The 24,967-nt window shown below is 40.7% G+C and overlaps 3 protein-coding genes across 5 annotated transcripts in view; 2 read left to right on the top strand and 1 right to left on the bottom strand.

Moving 5' to 3' along the window:
• Positions 1-1,961: 1,961 nt before the first annotated feature.
• On the bottom strand, positions 1,962-18,322 carry LOC144631117 (betaine--homocysteine S-methyltransferase 1-like). Of its 2 annotated transcripts, none has more exons than XM_078489498.1 (9): positions 18,172-18,319; positions 15,940-16,075; positions 14,669-14,772; positions 8,119-8,313; positions 7,624-7,771; positions 5,476-5,658; positions 3,556-3,686; positions 2,848-2,945; positions 1,962-2,394 (listed from the first exon to the last, which is right to left on the bottom strand). In XM_078489498.1, exons 1-9 carry the CDS (start codon positions 18,187-18,189, stop codon positions 2,298-2,300), a joined length of 1,110 nt encoding a protein of 369 aa, XP_078345624.1. In that variant the 5' UTR covers positions 18,190-18,319; the 3' UTR covers positions 1,962-2,297. The 2 variants fall into 2 exon arrangements, 1 of the variants encoding a protein (XP_078345624.1); XR_013566674.1 differs by having other exon boundaries at positions 2,272-2,394; positions 2,848-3,182; positions 3,523-3,686; positions 18,172-18,322.
• On the top strand, positions 11,575-12,611 carry LOC144631129 (uncharacterized). The gene is made up of 2 exons (XM_078489519.1): positions 11,575-11,585; positions 11,982-12,611. Exons 1-2 carry the CDS (start codon positions 11,577-11,579, stop codon positions 12,609-12,611), a joined length of 639 nt encoding a protein of 212 aa, XP_078345645.1. The 5' UTR covers positions 11,575-11,576.
• A 54-nt stretch (positions 18,323-18,376) lies between the features above and the next one.
• LOC144631118 (S-methylmethionine--homocysteine S-methyltransferase BHMT2-like) overlaps positions 18,377-24,967 on the top strand; it is a 39,315-nt gene continuing 32,724 nt past the window's right edge. The window contains exons 1-6 of one of the 2 annotated variants that reach the window (XM_078489500.1): positions 18,377-18,500; positions 19,727-19,862; positions 20,942-21,021; positions 22,112-22,306; positions 23,122-23,269; positions 23,589-23,771. In XM_078489500.1, the coding sequence (XP_078345626.1) occupies positions 18,483-18,500; positions 19,727-19,862; positions 20,942-21,021; positions 22,112-22,306; positions 23,122-23,269; positions 23,589-23,771 (760 nt within the window). In that variant the 5' untranslated portion in view covers positions 18,377-18,482. The remainder of the gene's footprint in view (positions 18,501-19,726; positions 19,863-20,941; positions 21,022-22,111; positions 22,307-23,121; positions 23,270-23,588; positions 23,772-24,967) is intronic. The other variant, XM_078489499.1, reaches the window with a different exon arrangement.

Raw genomic sequence — 24,967 nt, forward strand, 5'->3', positions numbered from 1 at the left:
GCAGTTTTAGTCCAGTCCCTGAACTCTCTCTTCCGCGCGCCCTTTATAGGGGTCGAACCCAGGCGCGAAATTTACGACCAATTCACCACTGATGAAGGGCTAAGCCCGAAACGTTTGGTTTATAATGAACTTTTTGGCACTTACAATACACTTTTTTTCGCGCGAAGAGAGAGTCCAGGATAACTTGCATGCGCATGCGCCAGCTTTTTCCCCCAAAATTGGGGGAAAAACCATATTTGGCAGCCTTTTTGAAAACGCGCGCGCACAGATGACGAGCTCAACTACGCGACCGTGTACTAAAGCAGGTTCACCGCAATAACTTAAAAAAACCTAGCTTTGCAGTCAGTGTCTGCTAAAAGCTAACGGCCAAAACAAAAATCGCTATCCGTCAACTATTCCTAGTATTTTATAGCTGTTATTGAATTGATTTTGGATGCAATCGAGCACAGCTTTTTTCTTGCATTTATTCGCGCGCTTGGTCGCGTAGTTGAATTCGTCATTTGAACGAGCATTTTTAACCTAGCGCGCGCGTCTCAAGCAAGTGACGCCACACTCCTCACTTTTGATTGGTTCGTTCTGAGCATGCGCATGTAAGTTATCCTGGACTCTCTCTTCGCGCTCCGGGATTCAACCCCTATAAAGGGCGCGCGAAAGAGAGAGTTCAGGGACTGGACTAGTGCAGTTTATGATCTTCAATATTAGAACACTTATAGCTGCATCCAATAATAAAGTTATTTGATATTTCACAGAATTTTGTGTACAAAATAACGAAATTACAAAAAATATAACGTCTTCTTCAACGAGCAGTCAATTTTTATTTCCACATTCTTTATTTATTTCTATTTTTTGGGTGGGACGTCATGCTTTCATCTTCAGACGTAAACTGTCCACAGCCCTCTATTTTTCGTCTTTTTTCGATGAGCGCGCGGTGAGAACGGCGAGAGAACTGGACGCCAGCGCAAAACGGAAGACGCAAGGGGGTGGGGGCTGGTTCAGGGCGAGAATGACGCGATAATAAATCAGTCATCAAAAAAATAAACAAAACAAGTGATTCTGAATCATAATCAGAATATGAGGAGAACAGCTATGATGATTTTATTGGTCGTTTCCGATAAAAAAGTTAAGCAATATCAATTGTTGAATTAACACAAAGCACTGTACGTATTCTTCATATTAAAGACCAAAACATTGGGGAACATAAGTGGGGTGGGGCGGGGGGTGTCTTGTTTCTGAACGAGGGGTAGGGTGATAGTAAACTTTTCTTCTGTAGGGGGGAAGGGGTAAAAATCTTATTTTTTTGCTATCTCTATCCTTCTCGTCCCCGTTTCTCTTGAAAAGAGCTTCTTTTTGAAGAGTTCGTTTGTAAAAAACTAATTAGTTTTTTTTTTTCTTAATTAGAGTTTTGAAGAGATTGTTATTATGAACCAGTTCATTCTTAGTGAAAAAGCTGTACCTTTTTATTTCTTTCATTTCTTCACAATTACACTGTAGTATAGTGTAGCAGCTATCGTAAGCTTGTACTTCTACTGGTCCTCTAGTGTAGCAATTGCTATTGCTTTGGGGGACTAGGGACATGGGGGGGTTCCTGTTGTTATGGGGGTGTTCTAGAGCGGTTTTCACTTGAGTGTCGAAAGTTAATTGCGTTTGCTTTGTTTTTGCATTGCTACGCTTAGTGATTGGCCTCAAAATCTCGCGCCACTTTCTCAGCCAATCAGAACTAAAACCAAAACCAATCGTGACTCGCTCGCGCACGTTTTCCCGCGCTTCGTGCCGGCTACATGTATTTGCTTTGAGTTTTGATTGGTTCACTGGATTGTCTGTGTCCTTTGTGATTGGCCAGAGTAATTACTTTGGTTTTGGTTTTACGACACTCAATTGAAAACTGCTCTAGTGTAGCAGCTCTCGTAAGCTTGTAATTCTACTGGTCCTCTAGTGTAGCAGTTACTATTGTTTTGGGTGGGGGGACTAGGGACATGGTTCCTGTTGTTTGTTCTATTGTTTTCTCGAAGGGTAGCGAGCCATTCATGTGAGACCTTGCTAGAGCTGCTACCCGATCCAGTTTGTCCAGCGTCAATATTTTCCGGGTGAGGGTAGTCCTGAAAAAGGCTGAAGTGGGCGACCCACGATTCGCTTGACTAAGATAACATTTCAAAAGGAGACAATATTTCTCTTCTGAAAGTAAAGAAAACACCAAACGATAACGAAAGGGATTGGAATACAAAATCTATGGCGTAATTTACAGTGAAAGAACGTCAGAATGCAAGATGGCGACTGTTTATTGTACTACGTTTTCAGGCTCATTGTTGTTGGCCCAGTCCTCCCGGTCCACTGAATGAAGGGCAAAATGGACGACCGCTGGCTGGTTTTAGATTCTCCCAGTAGGCTCGATTAGCTCTAAAAAAGGAAATCAAACAAGTGTTACAGTTAACAAGGCAAGCAATAAACGGTTTAAAGTATTTGTTATTTGCAGAAAAGCGAATGAATGACTTCTTATTGTGAACAAACCTCTGAAATTGAAGCAGTTTTGACTAAGTATCGGCTGCTACCCTCGGTGGAACAGTGTTCACTATTCATGCATAAAACTATTTGAAATCTGCTATTTTTCCAAGCAATGATTAAACAGCAACTTTATTCTAAGTTTGAAAATGTGACCAAATATGCTTTCCCCTCAATGTCGAGGAAGGAAGTTGCGACCATCTGAGTAAGCGCCTGGAACTGTTCCGTGAGATTTTTTTTTTGACGAACTTGAGAGATACTGCAAGATGATTTTTTCTTTGACCATAGTGAGTCAACTCACTGTGCTTTGACCATCAGAATGAGGGCTAACGGACCTCCCCCCAGTCTCACCTTGCTCGGACTTCAGCTACCGAGTGGTGTTTGAGTGCCTCACCCCAGGGACTATGCTTGTCGCTCGCGGGTGGAAATCTGCCTCGCTCTGGGGCAAGCTGAAAATAAAAAAACATTTCTCGTTCTCAAAAACAAAAGCAGATGCATGAAAGCTAGACGAGTTATTGCTGCCACTAACATGTCATGTAAGCATTGGAATTTGGTTGAAGACATTCTCGAGCCGGTTGTGTTTGTACTAAAACAATTAGACTAATTGCCCTCTTTTTCTATGAGCGATAGTGAACTCTGATGCGCCTCATTGATTATATAATATTCGCTCATAAAAAAAACTCGGGCTCGTAGTCCAATACCGTAGAATTCCGGTTATAAGCCCTGGGCTTATACAACTTCGTAAGGGGTTTTGGATGGGCTTATAAGCGGAGGGGCTTATATCCGGGAGGGCTTATATTAAAGTGGAATAAAAAAACCGTTTCGAAACGAGCCATGGGAGTGTTGATCGAAATACGTTTTTAGGTTAAGACCACATAATAAAGCAACATTTAGCCCTGTTCAGTATCGTCATTCAGTAGAGGGGGGCTTTTATCCGGGGGGGGGGTTTATAACCGGATGTATTTTTTTGTTTTAAGGTAGATGGGCCTATAACCGGGGGGGCTTATAAGCGGAGGGGCTTATAACCGGAATTTTACGGTATTTAATTAGCAGTTCTACCTCCTCTGCGACAGCCCGGATGTGGTATGGTTCAAAACCACAGCAGCCGCCGATATATCTGACTCCCATTTCATAGGCCCGCCGAGCGTACTTATGAACATCCCAGCGAGTTAGTGTACGAGGCTCCAGGGCTAAACAAGCGAATAATAAATACAATATCAATAGAATGCCTGCTTCTGTCGAGGGCCTTCCCGAAGATCTTTGAAGGCGCTCCAAACACTTCAGGAAGTGCTTCGCCAAAGTACTTTCACGAGTACTTCTAATTTCTCTTCTAAAATCGGGGAATTCGGGTAAAATAAAGTCATTTATATATAGCTTTTCTTTTCTCACATTGTTTCGAGATTACATACATTTCTTAAATTTGTCAGTTAGGCGTGAGAGACTTGAGCAGACGTGAGATCCACACAGCGGTCAAACGCAGCGTGCGTGCGCAGTTCATGTGTAATTGCCGCCAAAATTTTCCATACAAAGTCATAAATTTTCCGTAAACTTTTGCTTTAAAGCCAAAAGTTAACGCCGTCCCTGGAAAGTTAAGGTCTATACGCCGCTTATGGATTGGAAATTTGATAATTCATCTCCACTGAGTGTCCCAGCTTGAACTGTTCTTTCACCGTACATTCTTTAACAATTTCTTGCAAAAGTTTGCCTACTTTCGAGTCAAAAGTTCGAGGCGGCAAAGACCGGATGTGACGTCAATTTTTGCGTTTGACCGCTGTGAACGTGAGATCGAAGTTTCGACCCGCAGGCGCCAAGAGAGGTACAGCGGAACCTCGATTTAACGAAGTGCCAAGGGACTGATGAAATTTGTTCTTTATTTCGAGGGTTCGTTATATTGAAAACCTCGATATAACGAATTTGCGGAAAAACAACCAAAATGTTCGTTATATCGAGGTATAGTGAAGAAATTATTCAACATGACACGAGCGTGGGACAAAGAAAAAATCTGAGTCCCCGACGGGAATCGAACCCATGGCCTCCCAGATACCGGTTGGGCGCTCTAACCAAATGAGCTACGAGAGACTCGTTGTGAGCTGGGCCATTTACTAGGTTGATATGTGACACGCGTCCTGCATACTGCTAGGATCAGCAATGTCGAAATCATCAAATGTGTAGTAAATAATAAAGATGGAAAATTTCAAGCTCGGTGATAAATAGTGAAGAAATTATTCAACATCACAACGAGTCTCTCGTAGCTCAGTTGGTTAGAGCGCCCAACCGGTATCTGGGAGGCCATGGGTTCGATTCCCGTCGGGGACTCAGATTTTTTCTTTGTCCCACGCTCGTGTCATGTTGAATAATTTCTTCTCTATTTATCACCGAGCTAGAAATTTTCCATCTTTATTATTTACTATCGAGGTATAGTTAATCAATTTTTAAGAATTTTCATCCTTGTTGGTCTGTTCGGCATTCATCATCTTAAAATCGAGAAACATTTTACGTTTGGGCTTCTGGATTGTGTTCGTTATATCGAGCCCTGTTCTATACATTTTGCGGTAACTTTGGCCGGGCTGAAGAATATCGTTCGTTAAACCGAGGACTTCGTTAAAAAGAGGTTCCACTGTAGCAGGTATGGTAAGGAATTTTATCGTCTGATATTGCACGTCCAAGATTATACGCGGTTCGCGCTTCGAACACGAACTCGAACTCCCCTTCTCCTTTCCCTTTAAACGCCAGCCACGCAGGCTAACCACAATTAGTTTTGGCCAATGAAAAAAACAGTGAATAACTACAACGGTTGACATTTAGCATGCAAGGGCTGGGACTTCACAGCTATCGACTTAGGGCTTCCAGTCTAGTTGTTACAGACAAATACGTCGTATGCTAAGAAGCAGTTACTAACATAGCTGAGTACCCCCCTGGGACACCCCCCCCCCCCAGCTTAACCCGTGGGATGCGGCTGTGGGGGGAAAGGGAACTCACCGAGCGGGTTTTCTGGTAAATATTGAAATCCATAAATCCCGGTATCTGGAGTATGGTAACAAACTGGTTGTACCATCAGATGAGGTTTGAGTCCTTCTTTGTCTAACGCCTCTTTCATTAAACCAATGGTCTGTAAACTCTGATCCGGATCAAAGTTACAGTTGACACCAATGATATCAGCTCCTTTATGATAAAACAAACAAACGTCAACACATGAGCTTGGCCTTGCCTCTTGGAACAATCAATGCCTTCTTACAACGTAACGTAAGGTAACCTGCGTTGCAAACGAACTAAACCCAGGATTTTTCTACACGTCCGGCTGCAACGCAGTCAAAACGTAAGGCAATGTGGCCTCATTTTGCGTCATGTGACGTAACGAAACGTGTTTTCGTTTCTAGTTCCGATTGGATCGTTATTGCATTAGAGCGGTTTTCACTTGAGTGTCGAAAGTAAATTGCGTTTGCTTTGGTTTTGCATTACTACGCTTAGTGATTGGCTTAAAAATCTCGCGCCAATTTCTTAGCCAATCAGAACTAAAACCAAAACCAATCGTGACTCGCTCGCGCACGTTTTCCCGCGCTTCGTGCCAGCTACATGTATTTGCTTCGAGTTTTGATTGGTTCACTGGATTGTCTGTGTCCTCTGTGATTGGCCGGAGTAATTACTTTGGTTTTGGTTTTACGACACTCAATTGAAAACTGCTCTATATGTGTTAAAATGTATCTATACTAGGGATAGTGTACACTAAATCTGCCCCCGCTGTTAATCCGTTTGTTTTTTCAGCTCAGCCGTTACGTAAGTCAATTCTTTCGCTTGATATTTTGGCTCTTCTGTTTGTTAAATTGATTGAAAATCAATTGGCCTAACTGCATGCGCAGAATACCCTGCCACTCCGTCCACACCTCAGTCACCAAAATATCACATGGTTTTTGGCTTTCTCTTCTTGCGATTCATGTGATTTAAATCAAACCTTCAGGATGAACTGTTGAAGCCAAGTGAATACGCAAAACAAAGGAAATTAGGCAAAAATTCAGAAAGATAAATGATCACGTAAATTTAATTACAAGAACGCCACTGTAACCGCGTTACAACAATTTGCCGTGTTTTGCTGTATTGAGGGATCTCAGTGAAGATAAACTTTAGCAACACCAAATTGTTTTTAAAACTAGTATTTAAGCCCAACTGTTTTACAGCGCGACGCGTCATACCGTGGCCACCCAACAAACCTTTTTTTATGTATACAAGTGTTTTATCATGATATCCGCGACTATATGTTTGACGAACACGCCGCCTTGCAAAGTTGAATACGATCAAATGGATACTTGTTACATCGTATTTATTAACAAAACGCAGTGAAAACGTAAAATATTACCAGATGACACTTGTAAAAAACTTTGTTGGGTGGCCACGGTAAGGCGCGTCGTACTGTAAAATGTACACCTAATTGCAAAAAGGTTGTCATAGAAAAAGGAAAAAAGAAAAAGTCAAATAGGAATAAATTAAGCGCATGCATGAAATTTATTCGGACAAATGGCCTCAAAATGCCTCAAAATACGAATAAATCAATTTATCTTGTTACAGCAAAACATTTTGGACTAAAAGTGTGCGATAAAAACTCGCAATTTTTCTGTAATTGCAATAAGTCATGAAACTACGCTAATTAATTCCTATTTACCTTTTTTCTTTTTTCTATTTTTCTATGACAACGTTATTGCAATTAGGTGTATCTATATTATAGCTATCAGGGTCACAAGCAGATCGCCCGGCCAAGAGTGTACTACGTTTCGCTCCGTTTTCATAATAACGGTTGGGAGAAATTGGCCTATTCACGCTCACAAATGCTGATAGGGTTAAACAAAACAGTATATAAACACTTGAAAAATCTCGTTCCCAAGGCTTTTCCCTTAGTAATCTGGCCTGGGAACGAAACTGACACTATTTTATTGATTTTCATGGACTCGGCATCGTTCTAAAAGCACTCACAATTTTTTTAGAATATAAGTATAAAATCCAAAATCCGCCATGCAGAAACGCTGCTACGTCACATGTAACCCAGCCCTCTCATTAGAATAAGGTGCGTCTGTCTCCCGAATTGTTTCATGATCTGCTTCCACTTTAAGTAAGCTACAACGAAATGCCTCACAGTACCTGCCCTTGCTAGTCTCACGGCACATTCTCCAGGTGGCACACCTTTCTTATCACCCTGTGGCCCAATACACATTGTAACAGCTGTTGGTTTGCCTGTGGACTTCAACACTTCCGCTACCCATTCAGCTTCCTCTACGTGTGCAAAGAACTGAGGGGAGAGGAGAGAGTGAGTGCCTGAGAAATTTAATTTTTATGGGGGTAGGGGTAAGTATAGCAAAGTGTCCGTGGTGTCTTCAGCAGACAAGGTAATCGTAATCGAACAAAAATAATTGCTTTGAAAGAACAGAGAAAATTCACAGGACTCTCAACTGTTAGAGTTAGCAAGGACACAGGAATGACGTATACAAAAAAACTTTCTTCCGCTCTCATTGTTTGTCACTTTCTTGGCAATCAGATCAGTGTGAACAATTACTTAGTTTTTTGAAGCATTAATTCCTCCGTAATAAAATATGAACCAAAAAGCAGATTCCAAAACTGAAATAGGACTCAACTCACCTCAGCAATAATCAAATCAACATTATTCTGGAGGAAAATCTCAATTTGTTCTCTAAACTTTTTCGTCACAGCGTCTTTTCCAGCACCTTGTAAATACAGGGAAGCAGTCTGACAGATGGATCCAGCAAAATACACCCCTCCCTCCTGAGCCACGCCCTTTGCAAGGTCACATGCCGCCTGGTTTATTTTTACGGTCTGAAAGAGAGTTCTGTCGGCATTGATCTCAAATAAAAGTCACTAAATAACCATTAACACTTGAAAAATATAAAACGTAACAAACGAAAAAGCCAAAACCATGTGTTATAACATCATAAAATTAATGGAAAAAGCATTTACAGGGAAATAGCAAGCGGCTTGATTTCGAAAAAGCACCCCTTTTGTGTACATGTACCCTTTATTGGAAAAAGATACCCCTTTCATATAACTATACCACATGACATTTTACTTAAAACAGGAAATCTTTCTTGCCATTTTTATGTAGCGCTTAATAAATTAAGACAACAGAGCCATAAGGTGTGTCTTTTTAAATATCTTAATGACAGATTTCCCGTCCCTTTCATATACCTAAACTTGTAAGAGCGAAGGCACAGATTTTTGAAGCAAACCTTGTCCACGGTCAAAAATAAAACCCTCCTTTATTTTTAATTTTTAAACAGGTTTAAGTGAGTTTTTAAAGGTTTCGGGGTTTATTTTTCAAAATACCGCCGACTTTCGGAAATATTTGAGAAAATCGATTTCGCACTATTGAAGGCTAAAAATAGCCGAATTAAATAGCAAAATTAAGCATTCGCAAAAACGTTCTCGCGTTGTTGATAGAAGTTATATCATCGAGAATTAGAAACATATACTTAAAGTTGAAGAATAAATCAATGTTTTTATGCCTGTGTTTCGGTTTTAGATTATACTTTTCACAGCGAAAGTAACGCTCTTTGATGACAATTTTATAACTGCTTTAGTAAATACAGTTTCACCTCATAATAACAAGATTACTTTTCGATATGTGGCCATTCTTTAATCGGCTTCATTTTATGGCTATAAAATGCCCAAAGACTCTTCTTTATCTACATATAAAAATTGGTTCGGGTTTTTAAGCGAGCGCGTTTTAAAACGCCATCAAAATATGGGTAATTTAACTAAAATTTGAACTAATTTGCATATCACCGTTTTGATGACATGTTACATGTAACAGCCGCATTCGCGTAAAAGCTGCAAACTCTGGTTTTCCTTAAATTTGTGCTTAACACTAAATTAAACTTGAAATCCTTTTCTATCCCTACTGAAAGGATCACTTACCTTTTATATTGCTGCGGTAGATACAGCAAAAGCGGCGAAAGGAGCGTTTGACTTATAAACAGTAGAGACTCACAGATGCCACATTTCATTCTCTACAAAAATTTACGATCTATAATTACATTTTCTTGAATCTGAACAAGATCATATTTTACGCAGCCATGAATTTCTTTTAATATCTTCGCGTACTTACCCGAAATTAGCTGCAAGGGACTAAAAGGCCAGTGTTACGATTTGTTTGAGTATTACGTGACGATTCAGATAAAGTTGTAACGCATGACCGGCAAATGGAATTTCAAGAATGTTTTGTTGTTGACGGGTAGTTTATTATTTTTATTTCTTTTTTTGGGAGTGAAAATATCTTTAAATAGTTAGAGCTATTTATATTTTTAAATTGCTATTATTTATATTTCTTATAAGTTTTCATTTTATTTTATAACTTTTTTTAAATTAGATTTTAGGTAAACCAGGCAGGGCCCCTACGCTAGCCGCTGAACGTGCCACCCTCGATCAAGCTACAAGCCGTATTCAGTGCAGACGCGTGTGCGGATAGCTCACTATATTGATAATAAATTAGTAAAATAAACTAAATCTCCCCGATAAACATTGAAAATTTCACATAAAAGCCAAAAAATCCGTTGCCCACGAACACTTCTGTCGCACAAAATTTGCGCACTACAACACCTGTGTAAACATCCAAATTAAATTATGAAATCTAATTATAAACTTACAGAAAATATCACGAAATTTTAATTTCGGAATTGAAGTATGTTTGGTTAAGTGTCAAATTTTAAGCATACAGAATTTATAGAAAACACCTTTGCATCCATACAACAAAAACCTTTGTAAGAAGATAAAAAAAGCGTTCTCTGGTAAAATATTTAAAAATTATAAGCTTTCGACAGCCAGACTGCTGTCTTCGACGGATAAAAAGGAAGTAGAAGACAAAGACAGCAGTCTGGCTGTCGAAAGCTTATAATTTTTAAATATTTAACCAGAGAACGCTTTTTATCTTCTTACAATGAATCCTGGTATCGGATCTTCAATATTTTTATAAAAACCTTTTTGCTGGCATTTGAGAATGAATACAAAAAAAGTTGAAGAATGGGGCGGTGAGCAGTGGGTGGTGAGTGGATTATACTGGATCCGTGCTCGGCCTGTAAGCAAACTCTGAAAGTAGACAATGTTTGAAAATACTTTTGAATCACTGTTTGAATTTTAAAAAATACCCTCCTTCTTTCTCATGGGCAGAGATTTTCCTTTTCAGTTCGTGCTACTGGTCAGTTGCAAGTAAGACTCACGACATGTCAGTATAATGCGTGACGCTTATGCCAAGGTAAAAGGAATTGTGTGTGTGTGTGTGTGTGTGTGTGTGTGTGTGGGGGGGGGGGGGTGGAGGGGGGGAGCAGTACGAGTGAAATGAACATCAAGGTATTTTTATACGCGTTTCACTTTTTTCAGTGGGAAACAATGGAGGGCAGCGCTTGTTCGTTTCTCGCCATTGTTGGCGGTCGCTGCGGTTATGATTCAAAAGATAGGACAAAGTCAGTAGAAATAGTTCCTTTGCTCACCTGTCATCGAGATATATCAGGACACAAGTCAGCCTTTTCTATTATCGGCCGGAAGTAAAAAAAAAAACAAATCAGAAGTTCGTCGAACGTTGCTTTCAAAAGCTAGGCATGCTCAGTGCAAGCAGAAGTCCGATATTTTCGGACTTCGTTTCACAACTTTCCATGGTCGCTCGTTTCCCGACCGCTTGTCAAGAGAAACGAATCCTTTGCGTACCCTTGATTTACATCACCCCTTTAGACAAATTTGTGGCCATAGTTTAAGTGTCTTGGTATTGCAGGAGAAAATAAGTATTCTCTATGCGGAATTTGTTCTTGCTGCAGCATTTGTTACCTTTTACCAATCTTTTTCGCAAATAACACTTCAATACTTATTTGTCATGTCAATACCGTTACTAGAAATCGGTTGAACGGCACATGTTTAAACAGATTTGACTGTTATGTTCTAAGTCAAAAAAAAATTCTGCAACGTCGCGTAGGTAAAAGCGTGAAACCAGCAGCTGAAATCAATTGCATTTAATTTTCACAGGCGTTTGTTCTAACTGTCGTAAGCTTCTTGTAGATGCTGAAAACAAGGCGGCAGTTTTGCAAATGGAAAACATGTCGTTGGTAAGTGTGAACCATCTCTTGTAATGTACCACTTCAATAGCCGGGTTATAAAAAAATTGCTTCTACTTATTGCTTGAGTCACTAAAAGCTATCAAGATTAGCCTCAGGCGTTGGATATGAGATTGCGCGTAGCGCTGAGTTGGCTATAACGATCTCATATCCAACAAGCGCGAGTGGAATAATTGTTTTTTTAAAATTGCCCAAAGAATTGCAATATTAGAGCTCTCCAGCTGTTTCCGTTGACGCGTATCGGCTACCATATTTTGTGGTCCATGGTATTTGAGCTCATATACCATTGCCTGTTAACTAATCAAAACTCAGGAGCTGCAATATACCATTGCTAGTTTTTAATAATAGGTGGTATTGAGTAGGTTTAAATTTAATTATTCGTTACAGAACACCTCTATTGGCGTTGCACCAGTGGCTCGAAGTACGCCAGCGTCTCTGTGTTATCCTTCCAACGTCCAGACGCCAGGGGGGAGCTTGTATTGCCCTTCAGACACTAGCGTTGACGTCACACCTGATTCCCACAGCAGGGGGCCTACGCGCGAAGAGTTTACACCGCTGAACAAACTGAACGAATTCTTAGAAAGCAGGGATGTCAGTCCAGTCAGGCATACTGTTACTATTCCATGGAATGCGGAAGCTAGTGAAAGAACGCGTCGTCGCCATCTTCGCAAGGCACAACAGGCAGCTGGTGCTGTTTTAGATGAGGTAGCACCAAATCAACCAGGCGAGTTCTGGCACTCGCTTGTTCCATCGTTGAACAAGCAATTCTCAAGTGACAGCGAAAGCGAGGATGAAGATTTGGATAACGTACTCATGAATGCCCTAACAGAGTGCTACAGTAATGCAAGCACCTGGGATACCCGACGACACATACTATCGATAATGGTAGACAAGGTCACTTTCCGAACTCTGAAAAAGTGGATCCCTGGTCTTACTCGTGTCACAACACCAGACGTGATCTTGAATTTGAGAAAAAATGTACCAAGATCGGTAACCACAGGCAAAAAAGCCATCTGAGGGGAACACATTATTGTGCTATGAATCCCTCTTACCAAGTGCAGATACTAAAATCTTTTAACAGTTTGCTGATATTAAAAGTTGAATGTGCCAACCCAGGGAACATCCTGCCAGGAATATTTTCCAGCCCACTGTACAAGCATGAATTTTTTTTTGGACCACTGTCCTGTGCAGGAATTTTTTTTCTTGCACGCATGCGCTTGCGGAATATATATTTTTTCAATATCACCCATCCCCCCCCCCCTCAAAAGTAAAATGGTTGGCCCCTAATGTCCTCACACGAGCAGTGAATAATGAGGCCAATTTGCCTCCCTCCCGATCCCACCCCACCCCCCCCCCCCTCCCTCAAAAAAGAGATATAGGCTGCTCACGTCTCACGTTATTCCCTTTCCCGGCTGCCTAGCAGAAATTCTAAAAAGGACGAACGTAATTCCGTGAAGTATTTTGTGCTTTTGAAGATATTACTTCATCGGTATGCGTTACAATCTTCCATAACATAAAAAGCATCACGCATAACGCAAACTGTCGTGACCTTTGCCCGTATGTTTTTTTAACTAATTCAGTGTAGCTGCTACGTTACGCTCTGCTAACAAATTTATCAGATGGACAAGAACTGGACTCTATGCTTACAGGTATGTCATCGTTTTCAAGTGTAAAGAAATGTTTAACGCAAAAATTTTAACCAAAACCAGAGTTTTCGGTTCTTGCGTGAATGCGGTTAACATGGCATCAAAACGGTAATATGCAAATTAGTTCAAATTTCAGTTAAATTACCCATATTTCGCTGGCGTTTTGAAATGCGCTTGCTGCAAAACCCAAACTAATTTTTATATGTAGTTAAAGAAGAGTCTTTGGGCTTTTTATAGCCATAAAATGAAGCCGATTGGAGAGTGGCCACATATCAAAAATTCAGGTTGTTATTATGAAGTGAAACTGTATTTACTTAATCAGTTATAAAATTGTTATCAAAGAGCGTTACTTTCGCTGTGAAAAGTATAATCTAGAACCGAAACACAGGCATGTAAACATTGCTAAATACTTCTACTTTAAATATATGTTTTTTATTTCCGAGGATATAACTTCTACTAATAACGCGAGAACGCTTTTGCGAATGCTAAGTTTTGCTAATTTATTCGGCTATTTTTAGCCCTCGATAGTGCGAAATCAATTTTCTCAAATATTTCCGATAGTTGGCCGTATTTTGAAAATTAAACCCCAAAGCCTTTGAAAACTCGTTAAAAACTTTCTAGAAATTGACAAATAAAGGCAAGATTTCCTTTTGGCCGTGACCGCAATTTTGACATTTTGTGCCAAAAATCTGTGCCTTCGCTCGTAAAAACACTATCCTTTTACAGTCGAAGCTCTCGTAAGCGGACACCCTCGGGACGCGAAAAAAGTGTCCGTAACTGGAGCTGGCCGCTTACGAGAATAGGCTACCAGAGGTGTAGGGGATAGATGGCCGCTTACGGGAGCTCGCCCAGCTAACAACGGGATGAACGTGGGTGACGACAAAACAAACACTGAAATATGGTACTGTTATTACTGGGAAATCATTGTTACGAACGGCGATGTGAAGTTGACTGATAAAAACAAGATACAGAGGTTTTTTATAGGATTTTCTTTGGGGTGTCCGCTTACGGGAGCGTAAAAACAAAGAAAAAGTCTAAAGTCGTAATCTGTGAAAGTGTCCGCGGCCGCTTACGGGAATGTCCGCTTACGAGAATGTAAAAATACAGAGTTTGTATGGGAGCTAAAACGGGGTTTCAAACAAGGCGGCCGTAAGTAGAGCTGTCCGCTTACGAGAGTGTCCGTTAAGAGAGCTTCGACTGTATGTACCTGAAGCCTGAAAAAGGTACCCTTTTCGGGAGGAGCCTCCCCATATAGGCCAGTATAGGGAGTACCCTCTCCACCCCTGCTCCTGCCTGGTTCCTGTTGAAGCCACCGATTGTTTTTTTAGCTTTTCTTTTTCATTGAACACTGCAAGGGTCTCCCTCACTTTTCACACAACAGTGTAACAATCTCAGTGATTTAATAATGGTTTTCATTGATATACACACCCCATATTTAGTGTGATTACTTTCCATGTCATCATCCATTGAAAACGTGAATGCTTGAATGATATCAGCTCCTGCTCGCTGGAACTCGCGATGAAGCTGTCGAACTAAAACAAAATTTAAAATTAATAATGCAAAGAAGGAAACAAGGTAAGCAAACGGGCAGGTAGTCATGGAAGGAAGAAAGAAAGAAAGAAAGGGAGGGAGGAAGGAAGGAAGGAAGGAAGGAAGGAAAGTGTGGGGAGGGAGGGACTGGAAAGATGAAAGTGAGAGCACTTAGCCAAACTTCAGCTGGAAGCTGAGATGGTTAGTAGCACAGCCCTGTGAGCCACTGTAGGTTCAATAGCTAACGTTTCGAGCGTTAGCCTTTCGTCAGGGTAAATCGCTATCTAAATGACGTTTAGTCCTTTTTGCATATACAAAAAATACCTTATGAAATGAGATATCAAGACAAATAGAAGAGATAGAAATGGAAAGAAATGGTGATGGTGGGTACGACTGACGATCAAGATGGACACAGATAACGAACGATGCTGACGAATGAACGAATGAACGAAAGAACGAACGAACTATTAAACGAACTAACGAAAGAACAAAAGAACGATTGAATGAACGAACGAACATACGAACGAATGAACGAACGAACAAACAAACGAAAGAAAGAAAGAAAGACGAACGAACTGAAGAACGAAAGAAAGAAAGAAAAAAGATAGAAAGAACGAACAAAAGAAAGAAAGAACGAACAAACGAAAGAAAGAAAGAAAGAAAGAACGAAAGAAAGAACGGACAAACGAAAGAAAAAAAGAAAGAAAGAACGAACAAAAGAAAGAAAGAACGAACAAACGAAAGAAAAAAAGAAAGAAAGAACAAAAGAAAGAACGAACAAACGAAAGAAAGAAAGAAAGAAAGAACGGAAGAACGAAAGAATGAACGAACAAACGAAAGAAAGAAAGAAAGAAAGAAAGAAAGAAGGAACAAAAGAAAGAAAGAACGAACAAACGAAAGAAAGAAAGAAAGAAAGAACGAAAGAACGAACAAAAGAAAGAAAGAACGAACAAACGAAAGAAAGAAAGAAAGAACGAACAAAAGAAAGAAAGAACGAACAAACGAAAGAAAAAAAGAAAGAAAGAACGAAAGAACGAACAAAAGAAAGAAAGAACGAACAAACGAAAGAAAGAAAGAACGAAAGAAAGAACGAACAAACGAAAGAAAGAAAGAACGGAAGAACGAAAGAATGAACGAACGAACTTGTGACTTGACCTGACTTGACTTACCCCCATCGGGATGTTCCACTGTACACTCAGGAGTCCAAGGTCCTGCTTTTACATATCCTCGCTTTTCCAAAGCATATGTCATTCCTCCATCCCCTACTAAAACCTCACCAGTTCTTAGACGCTCCAATATACCTCGCTAAATCAGGGCATGAAAACATGGTTTTTTAATGGTTTTAAATGGTTATACCTTTGAAGTGCGCAGGATTTTTCGTGTTAGACGCGCGAGGTAAAAAGCGTGAGCGCGACGCACGCATTAGTTTGACACGCACTTTGTGCGCAAGATCTCTTTTAGCCTCGTTTCGTTGTGCTGGCATAAACGGCATTTTCGCCCTGGGGGGTGGGGGGTAGTCGATCGACTTATGTGTCAGTCAATCGAAGAAACAAGAGTCAGCAGCATTTCGTCATCGGTTCATTCACTGCGACTTCGAATGTTCACGGTACTCGTGCATTCCGCGATTCCACATCTGTTTTTGTTACGGTATCCTTTTTGCCTTTATCGAAAACCATTTAACTGTGGATTTGTTGTCAGAAGACAATTTTCTTCTCAGTATCAATAAGGTATTTTCAAGAAACCCTTTGCAGCTAACGTATTAGCAGAGCTAGAAAGAGCGATTTCAAGCTACACGGAGCGAAAGTAAACATCGATGCCTTCGACGTTCTGTTGTAGTTAATTATTTTGTCTTAAAATCCGAAAAAGTTTGGGGAATTTGACGCTCTGTGAAGCCCCAACTGGTGGGGCATTTGACTGTCTAAACTGCCATCATAGCGGGGAATTTGACCATTTTTTTTTTTTTGAAAAAGTCAAATACCCGGGGGTTTGCCCGTGGGGGGGGGGGGGGTGGGTGGTTTTGGAATTGACTGATACCTAAGGAAACCGCGGACCATATTAGAAGAGTGATGGGCGAGGTGGAGAAGAAACAAACGGATAAATAAAGAATTCATGCAAGCGAATCGAAGGTGCTACCCACAAAAATTAATGCAAGGAAGAAGTAAAAGAAAAAATTCTGCAGATGAAAAATGCATCTGAAACCATTATCCTGGGATTCAGGGGCTAGCGAAAGTTGACAGGTTTCTTCCCTTGAATGAAATAATAAGTCTACTATTGAAAAAAAAATGAGAGAAAGTTCAGTTCTTGCAGTAAAATGATTTTCATTCGGTTGTTCTCCAATTCGTTAGTTTTAATTTTATGACAGGGTCTTTGGTTATCACTAAGGGCCTCTTCACATGAGCCCGGTTTACGGGCTGTCTCAGTTACCAGGACGGATTTTGACCTCTGTTCATATGGAAAATTTTAGCCCGGTTGACGGGGACAAAATTCAAGAAACGAAGGCAAAATGGCGACACACAAAATTGCATCTTTCGCGACTATCGTAGCTTTATTGACCCATGTAACTTTATTAATAAAGCTAATTCGTATATTTCTGAAGTGGAAATAGATACAAGGCAAAATTAAACCATTTGGACCACCCAATTACGAAAGGGAAGCTATTTTCTCAAAAAAAGTTGCGTCCCGGCGACCGGGCTAGAGCGTTCATATGGGAAAATATTCTTCCCGGTTGTGGAGATCTCGGTTGCAGAAACCGAGATATCGGTAACCGGGCTGGCCCACCTTCTCATATGAACACATCCAAAATTTTACAAGAAAATAGGAGTGAGCCGAGATCTCGGTAACTGGGCCAGCCCGGTTAACCGGGATCATATGAAGAGGCCCTAAGTGAGCACAATGCATAATTTATTAAAGCGAAACTCGATGGTTTTATCCCGACAGTGAACAACGGTCACGCAATGCATAAATTTTTTCTACTGATGAAAGGACAGCAGTCAAAACATTTAGCGCTAGAAAACAGATATCTATGATATCAACTGATATCTATGAAGGCGCTACACAGTTTTTAACCATATTGTGATCATAAAATATACACCGATAATATCAAGCTCTAGGTATTGCGAAATCCACCTGAAGCCTTTGTGTCCTTTGTGCACGATGTGTGCGTAATAAACGATAGAATGCAAATACAAGTATGACACTTTTAGCTTGTGCGATTTTGTAATAATTCGCTTTCATTCCTTACAAAACAAATCATCAAGTTCCGACAATTTCTAAAGACAGTCCAAGTACAGTATACACTCCCTCTATTTTCTGGGTTTCACGAATCAATGATCCAATTTATTTCGCCAACAACGTTTTCAAACACTAATGTATTCTGTTTAGCTACAATAGCTTGTACTTACCTTTTCGCTATTCGACATTGTGTAGCAGTTTAAATATTTTAAAGAATAGAGGATAAACTCGGAATAAATCTTGCTCAACCCCGGGGTTCACCAAAAGGACAAAAGCCTCCTTCGCAGACAGATTTTCAGACCTTCGTTGGGTTCATCACGCAATCGTATCCCGAAGTCCCAAAGGACACCTGCAAGGTGCGAAGGACTCCACCTACCCCTCCCCTACGATCCTCTCCAGTCTCCGCCAGGATAGTTTGTTCTTCTGTTCTTTGGAGCAAGATCTACTCCTCAGTCTTTTGGACTGTCAAGACTCCTACACAATGTCGAATGCTAACAAGGTAAGTGCAGGCTATTGTAGCGCTATGCAAAATACACTAATTGAAACGTAACAATTGGTATAAGAAATTTTTACGCGGCATATTTTAAACTTCATCGATGCGTGACACCAAGGTGTGAAGCCACAAATTGGATAATCGAGCCCACGGTGAAAATACTGAGCTACAGGCATTTGTTTCGGTGGTTTTGAAGATTTTTATGGCCAGAAAAATATAGTAACATTTCTGACAAGAAATGTAAGTTTGTGGGGGCACTCCGCCGTTTACATATCGATATCTAGTAGATTTCGTAATTTCTGCTGCTCCTTCTGATCAAAGCTCGATGATTTGTTTCACGGCAGAAAAAATTGAACAGCTACATAATCCTACGTATAAATAGTAGGAAATATTAACTAATGAACAGATTTTTGTATTCGAAATCAATGTTGATAAAAATGTACGGAGACTTATATTAAGCATTGATAAACATTGCGTGACTGTTGTTGCGTTACCCGTTAGCTCATCGTCAAATGCAAATGATTTCGCAAGGGTCGTGATCAATTGAGCAAACGGGAAAACAGGAAAACGGAAGAAAAATAGACATTCACTTCCCGTGAAAAGATGCGAGAATTCTGAAGAATGTTTTAGTTTCATCATAGTCTGCTCCAGGCGTTCGTTAATTGGGAAGCAGAGCGAAGAAAGGCGAGTAAAAAAGGATGAACGTTAGTTACCAGAATATTCGCGCTACTCTCGAACTTACCAAAACCCTGGAAAAGGCTACATTCATTTCATTACATTTTACTCCAAGACCTCCAGATGGGGTTGCTTAAATCACGATGAAGCTTATCCGGGATTTGTGTGAATTTTAATTCCAATTTTTTTTTTTACTGAACCTTTCAGTGAGGTTTTTTGTTTATATTTTCTGTCCTCAAGTTTTGACGTCGACAAATCTCAAACTCCACAAAACAATTAAAACACTTTTATACAAGAGAAGTCGAGCGCTCGATCAGGTATAATCCTGAGTTAGTGTTTCTGCTTTCGAACAACCCGGTCCAGGAGATTTCGTTTCCTGATGGGAGGGTTCCATTTTCAAGCAAGTGAGATTTCCGGATCATCTAAAAGTCAGGCCGATTCCCCGTTATAGTCTATTTCTGACGAATAACTACACTTTTATAAATAGATAAGGAGAACATAATTTTTGCCATAGACTTTCACTGTTAACGATGTTCTCGAATTGTAACATTCTTTAGCGTGGCATATTGGAGCGACTGAATGCTGGCGAGGTTTTAGTTGGAGATGGAGGAATGGTCCATGCTCTGGAAAAGCGAGGGTATGTGAAAGCGGGACTGTGGACTCCTGAGTGTACAGTGGAACATCCAGAGGCAGGTTAGTTGATTATATAAGGAGAGGGTTGAGATTCTAAGAAAAACAAAACCAACTTAAAGTGGCTCCTCCGCACGCGGGGATTCCAAAAACTTGCATCATCAGCGCGCTCGAGCTGACGCAATTGCGCATCCTTACTGCGCGTGATTTTATGCGTAATTCGCACGCGCACATAATGAACTAAATGGCCGTAATCTCGTACCCAGATCGTCTCAACCCTCGAAGAGAACATCTGGTAAAGTCGGATTTTGCTCGCGTCAAATGTGTCAGAAATCTGACACACGACGCGACTACGCATGTTCGGCAATTAAGTATGAAAAACTCACTTGGCCGTGATAAATAGGTCATCTTGAGATACAGTTGGGGAAGAAAACACTCAACCCGCGTCAGATTTGCAAAGTTTTTTCTCCCATCTTTTTACCTACGAATATCGTCATTTTTAAACATTTTGTACTGACAAGCTTGAACTTCAAACTGTATCTGTAGCTTATTTGCATTAGTGACGTTCAAAACACGAACGCATTTTTAGAAAAGTCTTTGAATCCAAATATTTTCTTACTAGCTAACGTGCGGTGCGCGCGTGCGAAACAAATTTTTCATCATCCGCGCGCAAATGCTGAAGCTGTTCATCAACCAATCAGATTGGCGAACTGAACTGACTTTACCAGATGTGTACTACCGTGGTAAGTAGACATCTGGGTACGAGATTAAAATGGCCGCTTATTTCTATGCGGCTTGGCTCGCGAGAGAGATAGATCATCGTTTTCTCGTAAACGAATGCGGCGACATATTTTTTTCTCTTAGTTTGAGAGTAGCGATCAAATTTTTTCTATAAAATGAATACAGATCAATTTCTATGGCAGAATAATACATTATCACCGAAAACGTGTACTTTGCCAGTACTCGCAAATGAATTTTTAAGGATTTGTGTGGTAAATACAAGGTCTTCCTGCTCCTAAACGAATATACTTAAGGTAAACAACCAACCGGCAAAGTTTGGTTGAAAATCTATGAGCAGTTCTATTTTACCTGAATTTACCTAAAAGCGTTAGTTTATTCATCCTGCTTTTTTCTGTTACTAGTTCGACAGCTTCATCGGGAATTTCTGCGAGCAGGAGCTGATGTTATTCAAGCTTTCACATTCTCATTGGATGACGACGTGGTGAGTATTTGTGTATCATCATATGGCCGTTTTTACACGGACTAGGAACAACCGAGTTCAGAAATTTAATTAATTGGCCGCGGTCTACATTTTCCCGGCATTCAGTCCGGTCTGGCTGTTTCCAGTCTTCCTTTAAGCCTGGTTTTCAACAGCGACGCAAGCGCAAGCGCAAGCATAAGCGAAATCACGCAAACAGGACAATTTTTGATCCTTGTTCTTGTGCTTGCCGCAAGCACAAGCACACGCATAAAACTGCAATGCGCTTGTGCTTTTGCTTGAGTTAAAGCCGTTTTTACGGTGAAATATGAGCTGTTATTCTTGCGCTTGTGCTTGCGTCACTAGTGAAAACCAGGCTTTACTTTACTCTAATTCATTTTTTTCAATTTTTTCGGCAATAAAGGCAGTAGCGCGACTTAATTTCAAACGGCGTTCTCTTGTCGTGCCGAACTAAATTCATAAATTACCGTAAAATTCCGGTTATAAGCCCCCCCCGCTTATAAGCCCCCCCGGTTATAGGCCCATCAACCTGAAAACAAAAAAATACATCCGGTTATAAGCCCCCCCGGATATAAGCCCCCCTCTACCGGATGACAGTACTGAACAGGGCTAAATGTTGCTTTTTGTGCGTTTTTAACTTAAAAACGTATTTCGATCAACACTCCCGAGGCTCGTTTCGAAACGTTTTTTTCCTTCCGCTTATAAGCCCTCCCGAATATAAGCCCCTCCGCTTATAAGCCCACCCAAAAAACCCTTACGAAGTTGTATAAGCCCAGGGCTTATAACCGGAATTCTACGGTATTTAAATATATTTTAAATTATTCTGCGACTTTTTGTTGTTTCTGATATAGTTTAAATTTGGCGCGACTGTATTCCGTTTGACGTTTGAAACCATTGCTGTGCTATCGTCGTGCAACTGCCAGGTCAAATTCATTTAAGTTCGACACGGCAGCAGCACGACGTTTGGAACGGGCCTAAGATCTTTAGTTAAACGGTGTAGAAGTTTTAGTTCTTTAGATTTGTACCTTCTATAGATCAAACTAAATGAAAATCCAATAAGTACCTGTATATCTTTGGACAAACTATCTTTCAGCCCAACACAATAAACCAGGCGGCGTGTGACCTTGCAAAGGGCGTGGCTCAGGAGGGAGGAGCGTATTTAGCTGGTTCCATCTGTCAGACCGGTACTCTGTACTCAAAAGGTGCTGGAAAGAAAGTTGTGATGAAGAAGTTTAGAGAACAAATTGAGATTTTTATCCAGAACAATGTGGATATTCTCATTGCTGAGGTAAGCGCGTACTAATCACATTTCAATTTTCAGTTTATAGGTCATCCACTATAACAGAATAATTTATAGATTTATTATTTTAGCAATTTCGTTTGTTTTTGATATATTTGGCGCGAAATATTTGTATGGTTTTCGAGGAGAGTTCTGTCATATGTGAAATTAAATGAGCTCTATTTTTCTGCAAACGTTACCTTTAGAATCTTCCAATCAGTATACTTAAAGTTGCCTCGTCTTTTCCTCTTTATATTACATTTTGATGTTATCTGTGCATCTAGAGAGAGATTAAGCATCACGTGTGTTTTTTTTTCAGCGATAGAGAGAAGTCTTAACACAGTTTGTTCGATTGAGAAACCAAAGTACACTACACTAATGCCAATCACAAAGGACACAGAATCACAGACAATCCAATACCAATCAAAATTCAAGCAAATAGCAATAGCACTTATCGCGGGAAAACATGTGTGAGCGAGTCACGATTTAGTCTACTTCTGATTGATTAAGAAGTGGTGCGCAATGCAAAAACAAAGCAAAAACAAATTACTTTGGCCACTCAAATTCACTTGAAAACTTTAATTCAGCCGTAAACTAGCTCTAACGTAGATCTTTGAGCACAATCACATGTAAGACATTCTGACGGAGGAAAAATAAAACAAGACCTTTGTTGGATCGAGAGGTTCATGAAAAACAAAAAACATTTTCAAACAAAGTTCTATTTTCTTTGTTAATTATTTGTGTAAATCCAGATTAAATTTCTGCCCTCTCATCTGTGAGAATTTGTCGTGTTTAACCTTACATACTGTCCCCTCTCCCCTCAGTTCTTTGCGAATGTAGAGGAAGCTGAGTGGGTGGTAGAAGTGATGAAGTCCACAGGCAAACCAACAGCTGTTACAATGTGCATTGGGCCACAGGGAGACCTCGCAAATGTGTCGCCAGGAGAATGCGCTGTACGACTTGCAAGGGCAGGTAATGGAAGGTATTTCAGTGTAGCTTATTCGAAGTGAAAACCGGACAAAAAGTCGCGATAAATGATAACTTTGAAAAATAAATGGCTAAAATCCTTCTTACATTGACCCAAGGAATTCAAAAGTTACAGTATAGATGTTGTGCAACGCAAAGAAGTATTACTACCTTGTTTAGATCTACTTATTCGACAAGTACTAAATTTTACGTAATCTCTAACAATTTATGGGAGGGGGATGTTGGTTGGGTGGGGGGGGGGGGGGTTTCCCGGGGGAGAAACGCTCATTAATTAATATGACACTAGTTTTCTTTATTTTATCAGGGGCTGATATCGTAGGTGTAAACTGCCTCTTCGGCCCGGACATGTGTTTACAGACCATCGGGGTAATGAAAGAAGCGCTAGACAAGGAAGGACTCAAACCTCATCTAATGGTCCAACCAGTTGGTTATCATACCCCGGATGTCGGTCGTAGAGGGCATATCTCCCTACCGGAATTCCCGTTCGGTAAGTTTACTGCATCCTCGGGTCACGTTCCGATAACATTCAAAAATCTTAGTAAGTTCTTCGGTGGTCTACAAATTAATCGGAATTTTTCGGGACATCTTCGGCTATACTCGGAAGGCTCTTGGTCACCTTCGGAAGTCGTCGTGAACTTCATGTTCCCCTGCCTAAGCCAATGAGAATTCCATAATTGTGACCTTTATTCTGATCAAACGAAAAGACCGCAGGGCCCGTGTACTTATTAGACCCTCGAGTACCACTACGTTGTCGAATGATCGAAGTTCGTTGCGAAGATGATCGAGTTTTCTGAACAGCTAACAGGAAAAATTAAAGAGCTATGAAATTTAGCTCAATCACAGCGCCCCAAAATTGACCTTGTGGAGTGTAAACTCGTGGTGCCGGGTGTGTATCTTGGAAGCCTCCTATGCAGAAAGGTAAGCGTGCTCACAGGCTTCGATGCACGAGACAGACTTTCTTGCGAATATCAACTAGCGCCATCCCATCGTCCACCAACCAACATTTTCTTCGGGAAAAGAGGGATCGTTTTGAAGTCTTTGCGATTCTTCATATGCAGAATACCCGTCCACTTACCTCTAAATGAGATGGATACGCAAATACGAGGATTGGAAAAAGAGAAACCCCGATAACGAGGTCCGGCATATCAATATTCCTTGTTCTATAATCTACGTAACAATTTGCATAGCCACTGCGTATCCATCTGCATCCTGGGCGTATCCACTTTGTATCCACTTTGGATCTACTTTGGATCCACTGCGTATCCACTCTTTATCTACTGCGTATCCACTGTGTATCCACTCTTTATCCACTGCGTATCCACTCTGTCTCCACTGCGGATCCACTCTATATCCACTGCGTATCCACTCTATATCCACTGCGTATCCACCCTATCTCCACTGCGTATCCACTGTTTATCCACTGCGTATCTACTCTTTATCTACTGCGTATCCACTGTGTATCCACTTTTTATACACTCTGTATTCACTGCGTATCCACTCTATCTCCACTGCGTATCCACTCTGTATGCACTGCGTATTCACTCAGTAACCACTGCGTATCCACTCTGTATCTATTGCGTATCCACTCTGTATCCATTGCGTATCCACTCTGTATCCACTGCGTATCCACTTTGTATCCACTGCGTATCCGCTCTATTTCCACTGCGTATCCACTCTGTCTCC

Source organism: Oculina patagonica, chromosome 11 (genome assembly GCF_052425735.1).
Source record: "Oculina patagonica isolate OP01 chromosome 11, crgOcupat, whole genome shotgun sequence".
Classification (NCBI taxonomy): Eukaryota; Metazoa; Cnidaria; class Anthozoa; order Scleractinia; family Oculinidae; genus Oculina; species Oculina patagonica.

Excerpts from the sequence above, each read along its gene's own strand:
- LOC144631117 (XM_078489498.1), bottom strand. Across the intron at positions 8,314-14,668 it reads GTAATCACACTAAATATGGG|ACCGTAAAAATAAACCAGGC; the intron begins GTGTGTATATCA and ends ACTCTCTTTCAG. Across the intron at positions 2,946-3,555 it reads TCCGGGCTGTCGCAGAGGAG|CTTGCCCCAGAGCGAGGCAG; the intron begins GTAGAACTGCTA and ends TTTTATTTTCAG.